General features: G+C 47.5%; 1 protein-coding gene across 1 annotated transcript in view; it reads right to left on the reverse strand.

Moving 5' to 3' along the window:
- Positions 1-2,009: 2,009 nt before the first annotated feature.
- Positions 2,010-7,500, reverse strand: part of LOC134100254 (E3 ubiquitin-protein ligase TRIM50-like) — a 9,933-nt gene continuing 4,442 nt past the window's right edge. Inside the window, exons 4-7 of the mRNA XM_062553361.1 lie at positions 6,435-6,457; positions 5,655-5,785; positions 3,827-4,008; positions 2,010-3,199 (exon numbers count right to left, since the gene is read on the reverse strand). Coding sequence (XP_062409345.1) covers positions 2,783-3,199; positions 3,827-4,008; positions 5,655-5,785; positions 6,435-6,457 — 753 coding nt within the window. The 3' untranslated portion in view covers positions 2,010-2,782. The remainder of the gene's footprint in view (positions 3,200-3,826; positions 4,009-5,654; positions 5,786-6,434; positions 6,458-7,500) is intronic.

Here is a 7,500-nt window from a genome sequence, read left to right on the forward strand (position 1 = left end):
TACAAACAGCACAAACATAGTCCAAACATAACTCCTCAGCCAGGTACCTGTCATTTCCCGACTATTAGCCGCGGCTTATACATTGATCTTGCAACATTTCTTCAGCTATGAGGTTAATACAGGGGGGCAGTTTGGAGTTAATATGGTTGCGGCTTATATGCGGGAAATGACTGTAGATCAGATCAGAGCGGTAGAGAAAACCGAGTGGCGACACTCCCGTAAGAGACTATGGGAAAAATGCCAGCACTTTCCCATGCCAGTGTCCAGGTTATGGGAATTTTGGAACTATTACTGTAACAGCCAATCTCTTGGTCAGTAGTCAATGAGTTAATTGATTACACTCTCCAGTATCCAGAAATAAATCCCACCTTCCTGCGACTCAGCCACACAGCACAGCTCTCTTGGAACTTGTGTTAATTGCACATTTGAGAGATCGCCTATAGGTGCACATTTGAGAGATCGCCTGTGTTAGGTGCACAGGTGGAACCCACACATTGCAGGCCTTTTTCTCTCTGAATATGGAATTTCCCACCTCTGCATCCTTACACTGTGCACTTGGGTTCAGGCCTCAGAGATGGTATCAGAATAATGTTTATCTGAGTATGTTTACAGTATCTGCTGTGATACTGTGATGAATGTGGAGCAGTTGAAGCTGATCCCCGCCTGTGCTTGTGTCTCTGCTCCTCAGGATGGACTGTGTCATGTGTTTTCTTACTGTTTACAGTAGATTTGCTAACATGCTAAAAGCGCTGGAGAGATGGACACGCTTCACTGGCCTCATATTCACATGATGGGTGTGGACTTAGGAGCAGCGCAGAAGACCATTCTACTGTTACACAACAACACACACACCAGCTGCAGCCATGGGGATCATTTCCCATTCTAAGTGCGTGCTGAGTTATATGATCTCGTATGCATGACGTCGTGATATTCACCATTATCGCAGACATCTCATCTGTCATGGGGATTATTATGTAACATATAGGCCTACTGTAAAATAAACACATTTCTCCTGGCTTGCTGTTATTGGTATACACATACTGCCATCTGGTGACCAAAGTAAAAAGCTCATGTATTGGATAAATGACCGTTCTGTTATAATACTATTGTTACAGTAATAAACTTCATTCATGGTGGATGTTCACTGTCCACGAACATTTAAGAAGATACAATTGTTTTTGATTTGTGTTTTGTCGAGTAGACAGTGGACTATTACATTATTCATTCTTGTGTTATTGAGACGAGATCTTTATCTTGATATCACCTCGCTAGCCTACACGGCATGCTCATATTATATAACGTGCATGTTGTCAAGTGGTCGATGTCTTCCTCCCCCCACTGGTGCATTATTGAGAAGGTGTCTGCTATGCTGTGGGAGGTCAGGAAGTCTTCTATCTCTGCGTGCTACGCTGTTGCTATGATATGTCATCATAAACAGAACCATCCAGAGTGCGCGCAGTGCAGTGATGAGACTGCTCAGACGGAGCTCTGCTGATGCTCCCGCTAATCACCACGCGCTCCTGTTCGCTTGTGTCGGGCTGCCTCTGTTTGCCCACCATCCTTTGAGATAAATGAATGCCGCGTTTGTTTGGCTTTGTCTGATGTGGGCCTTAAAGAAATCTCATTTGTCAAAAGGAAATAATTATCAGGCATAGCTGAAAACACTGACCTCAGATCAATAGGGGGAATGGCAGTTATCAGGCCAGATGCATTCAAGCTCAAACAGCATTCTGAAAGTTCATTTACAAAGTGTGATTGGAAGATCTGTCATAAAAGAGGGCAGGCAGGAAGGGGCAGGAACAGACATATGATTGCGTAATGCCAATGATTAGACATTCCCTCATGTCTGTAAGATATCATTTCATACAGGTGTCCACATTGCTTTTGCTTTCAAAAAGAAATATGCCAAATTGTTTGTTGTTTGCATTTTTTTAAAAAAAACATTGATTTATTACTGCTCTAATGATACACACAAAGATAAGAGATGCGTTTTAAAAAGTTGCGTTTTAATTTTTTTTTTAATGCTTTATTGAACAATTCAACACAATACAAAGATAAGAGATGCGTTCACACTGTGCTCATACTCTGCCATGTGCCAGAAGAAGAGGATGCCTGCACTTGGACCTCTGCATCTTTTAAACTAAAGTATCAGAACACTCAAGTGATGTGTTCCATTGTGTAAGTATCATTGTGAAATGACTAATTTCATGCATACGATACGATACGATACTATTACCATTCCCTTTATATGGAGAACGCTACGAAAGAAGGTTCTGGCTCCAGTTCTAATCCTAGTTCCACTTCTTCAGAGTAAAGGGCCGTTCACACCAAGAACGATAAAAAACATTCACACTGACCAACAATGAAAAAGTCTCTCCTTGTGTTAATAAATGTGATGGGTTTTGATTGGCTGTTAGCTTTTTATCATTCTCAAAATCGCTCTGAAAGTGATCCCCAACGATATTGTTCTTCATGTTGTTATCGTTGTTGTTTATGTATGAACACCATCATTCATATTAACGAGAGCAATATTTGTTTATAGTTATCGTGATAGTTATCGTTCTTGGTGAGAACGGCCCGTAAAATCTGGTTCTGGTTCTAGTCCTAATCTTAGTTCTAGTTCTTCAGAGTAAGTCCTGGCTCTGATTCTAATCTTAGTTCTAGTTCTTCAGAGTAAATTCTGGTTCTGGTTCTAATCTTAGTTCTAGTTCTTCAGAGTAAGTCCTGGTTCTGGTTCTAATCTTAGTTCTAGTTCTTGAGAGTAAGTTCTGGTTCTGGTTCCTCAGGCCTGCTGGGTCTGCTGCTGCTGCTGCTGCTGGGTGTGCTGGTTCTGCGGAGGCTGTGGCAGCCTGATGGGGTGCTTGTTGGCGCCGCGCTCGTGCCAGCAGACGTCGATGAGCGGGTACACTTTCCCCTGCAGCTCCGCCTGGAACGAGTAGACGGCCCGCAGCTCGTCGGGGCTCCCCGCGTCGTAGAAGGTCAGCTCGCCCTTCTCGTAGTCCAGGAACACGCCCACCGTCTCCAGGGGCGACGGCAGCGGCAGGACCACGCGCGGCACGGCGAAGGCTTCGTACACACGGCCCTCACGGCACCCGATCAGCCACACGCCCGCCTCGGGGCTCTTGGGCAGCTTAGCCTTGCGCCCGGCCGTGCCCTTGATCAGGCCCAGACGCCACTTAGGCTTGCTGCCCACACACACCTGCAGAACACAGCTACAGTCACACACACACCTGCAAAACACAGCTATAGTCACACACACCTGCAGAACACAGCTGTATTCACACACACCTGCAGAACACAGCTGTATTCACACACACCTGCAGAACACAGCTATATTCACACACACCTGCAGAACACAGCTGTATTCACACACACCTGCAGAACACAGCTATATTCACACACACCTGGAGAACACAGCTGTATTCACACACACCTGCAGAACACAGCTATATTCACACACACCTGGAGAACACAGCTATATTCACACACACCTGGAGAACACAGCTGTATTCACACACACCTGCAGAACACAGCTATATTCACACACACACCTGGAGAACACAGCTGTATTCACACACACCTGGAGAACACAGCTACAGTCACTTGGGCTTGGTACCCACATACACCTGGTGAAAATAGCTGTATTCACTTGGACTGTGTCCCCACTCACCTCCCAGTATAGTGATGCCCACTCACCTCCCAGTATAGTGATGCCCACTCACCTCCCAGTATAGTGATGCCCACTCACCTCCCAGTATAGTGATGCCCACTCACCTCCCAGTATAGTAATGCCCACTCACCTCCCAGTATAGTGATGCCCACTCACCTCCCAGTAGTGCTTGCCCGAGGAGAAGCCGCGGCTGGCCAGCAGGCAGTAGCTGTAGCTGAAGCGCTCGGGGTTGTTGGGCAGGCGGCTGGGCAGCGCGCTGCACTCCACCAGGGTCCGGTCTGCGCTCAGGAGCAGCATGGGGTGGGCCGTCAGGGGGTCCAGCTTCAGAGGAACCGGGTCTAGGGGGGGGGGGGGGGGGGGCGGGAGGGTGGAGAGCACCATTTTCTCTCTCTAGACTTCAACATCCATTCACATTTGCGTTTATTCTTTTACAAAACGCTATTGTCCAAAGATCCGAAGATGAAGAATAACATTCAAACAGCAGCGCAGATGAGACCCTGATATGCTAGTAGTCTTCAATATGCCCTCTGAGCCCTGATATGCTAGTAGTCCTCAATATGCCCTCTGGACCCTGATATGCTAGTAGTCTTCAATATGCCCTCTGGACCCTGATATGCTAGTAGTCCTCAATATGCCCTCTGGACCCTGATATGCTAGTAGTCTTCAATATGCCCTCTGGACCCTGATATGCTAGTAGTCCTCAATATGCCCTCTGGGCCCTGATATGCTAGTAGTCTTCAATATGCCCTCTGGGCCCTGATATGCTAGTAGTCTTCAATATGCTCTCTGGGCCCTGATATGCTAGTCTTCAATATGCCCTCTGGGCCCTGATATGCTAGTAGTCTTCAATATGCCCTCTGAGCCCTGATATGCTAGTAGTCTTCATTATGCCCTCTGGACCCTGATATGCTAGTAGTCTTCAATATGCCCTCTGGACCCTGACATGCTAGTTGTCTTCAATATGCCCTCTCAGCCCTGATATGCTAGTAGTCTTCAATATGCCCTCTGGACCCTGATATGCTAGTAGTCTTCAATATACCCTGGGGCACATTTGCGCTCACAATGCTGATTAAACTGCTCATTTGTTATGATAATGTTTACTGTAGTTATTGCACATCGATTTGGACAGAAGCGTCTGCTAAGAACCATGCACGGAGCTACTGTAGGCAGTCCACACTCTCACACTGAGGTATCAGACTTAACGCATAGTGAGTGTGCACACACACACACACACACACACACACACACACACAGTGGTGTCCAGTTACTGGCGGGCAGGACAGATCTGTAAAGGGCCACGTGCGTTAAGAGGCGGACATCCCGGGTCCACGTAGCTCAGATCGTTAGTGATGTCAGTGATGTGATGTGTTGGAGAGACAACAGGTGGAGAATATGCAGGACTTTTACTCTGTGGACCCAGGACGTCTGCCTCTGGCGTTCGGTGAGTTCAGTCAGAGAATGTCTAATAGGGGGAGAACGACCACTCTCTAAATACTTCCGCATGGTACTGAAACTAGAGGGCGATCAAGTGGAGAAGGAATGGAGGTGAATGAAGTTTCTCCTAAAATCCACTTTTCTCTGGATATATTTTTTTTGTGTAGAAATCGGAATATTGCATGCGAAAGGGGGGTCAAAGAAAATACACAAGGCTGAGTATTAGATTTTTTAAGTCCCTTGATTGTTCTAAAAAGCCTTTCAAACATGTCAATGACGTCATTCATTAGCAGGATGCTAGTGTGTTATGGGCAACAACAACCAAGCCTGTGAGAAACCAAAGGGCCATAAGTAATTGTTCATTCAACTTTCAACCAGGTGAATCAGACCAATTTAGCCGTCTAGCCTCATAGACCCCCATTGTTTTTGCACTTGCTCGTGATCGCCCCTAGCGGAACTGCAACAGGAACTGCAGGTACAATGGAGTTAATAGCGAGTGGACCGGCTCTCTCTAAATGGGCTCTGGTTCAGTGGGGTTCCGGCTCCTTACCCGGCAGTACCCTCCGGTGCAACCGCTTCCAGACGGCCATCTTGATGTCGTTGTGCTTGAAGCCGGGGTCAAAGTTGATGGAGCTGTAGATCCTCTCCTCGCGCTGCTGCCGCTGCTGGCCCTCTTTAAATCTGCCCGCAGGACACACACACACACACACACGTGTTCATACGCATATGCATTATGCACGCACGCACACTCGCACACGCACACACACACACGTACAAATCAAACATGCACACATGCATACAGTACATACACACACACACACACTCACATGACACACACAAGGGCAAAATGTACAAGGACAAAGACACACATATGTACATGCACAGACACACATTCATGCACGCACGCACACACACACACACACACACACACACACACACACACACACACACACACACACACACACACACACACACACACACACACACACACACACACACACACACACACACACACACACACACACACACACACACACACACACACACACACACACACACACACACACTGTATGCCCACACCCCCACCACATGCAATATTCATGCACATCATGCTGCAGTCCTATATTGTTTCCAAGCAGTTTCTAATCTGGTCCGCAACAGGGACGCAGTGCCAATACCCAGTGGCCTTGCACACACACACACACACACATCCACCCACACACACACACATCCACCCACACACACACACACACACAAACTCAACTGCGCCTCGTGCCAACTCCATTATGCTTTAATGAACCCTAAAACCCGACACGGGACCGGGACTCACCTTGGAGCGATCGATCCGTACTTCTGCAGAGGAGGGAGAACAACAAACCCATTTATCAACCCCCACGCACATCATAATGAAACAGCATTTTCATCTATCCGTGGGGGGGGGGGGGGGGGGGGGGGCACAGCTCTGGACCAAACAGCTCTGGACCAAACAGCACTGGACCAAACCCAGTGGGTCGCCAAAGTTCTGGCCTCAGCCCAGCGGGCCCCCATACATCACGGCTCTACCTTAGTCACGGGTTTGGTAATGCCTCAGTTCTGATCGGGCCTATATACAGTACTACATTTATATACTACACATGTGTAGCTTATAAATGTGTAGTTTATAAATGTGGTATATAACTGTGTAGTATATAACTGTAGCATATAAATGTAGTTTATACATTTAGTTTATAAATGTGTAGTTTATATAACAAATGTGTAGATGTTTCCCCTCTCTCCGAAGGCGAGGTGGCTCTCGTAGCTGAGTGTGTATCAGTGTGTACTGTATCTCACCATGATGAAGGCCAGGTGGCCCTCGTAGCTGAGTGTGTATCAGTGTGTACTGTATCTCACCATGATGAAGGCCAGGTGGCCCTCGTAGCTGAGTGTGTATCAGTGTGTACTGTATCTCACCATGATGAAGGCCAGGTGGCCCTCGTAGCTGAGTGTGTATCAGTGTGTACTGTATCTCACCATGATGAAGGCCAGGTGGCCCTCGTAGCTGAGTGTGTATCAGTGTGTACTGTATTTCACCATGATGAAGGCCAGGTGGCCCTCGTAGCTGAGTGTGTATCAGTGTGTACTGTATCTCACCATGATGAAGGCCAGGTGGCCCTCGTAGCTGAGTGTGTATCAGTGTGTACTGTATCTCACCATGATGAAGGCCAGGTGGCCCTCGTAGCTGAGTGTGTATCAGTGTGTACTGTATCTCACCATGATGAAGGCCAGGTGGCCCTCGTAGCTGAGTGTGTATCAGTGTGTACTGTATCTCACCATGATGAAGGCCAGGTGGCCCTCGTAGCTGAGTGTGTATCAGTGTGTATCTCACCATGATGAAGGCCAGGTGGCCCTCGTAGCTG

Source organism: Sardina pilchardus, chromosome 13, assembly GCF_963854185.1.
Source record: "Sardina pilchardus chromosome 13, fSarPil1.1, whole genome shotgun sequence".
Classification (NCBI taxonomy): Eukaryota; Metazoa; Chordata; class Actinopteri; order Clupeiformes; family Clupeidae; genus Sardina; species Sardina pilchardus.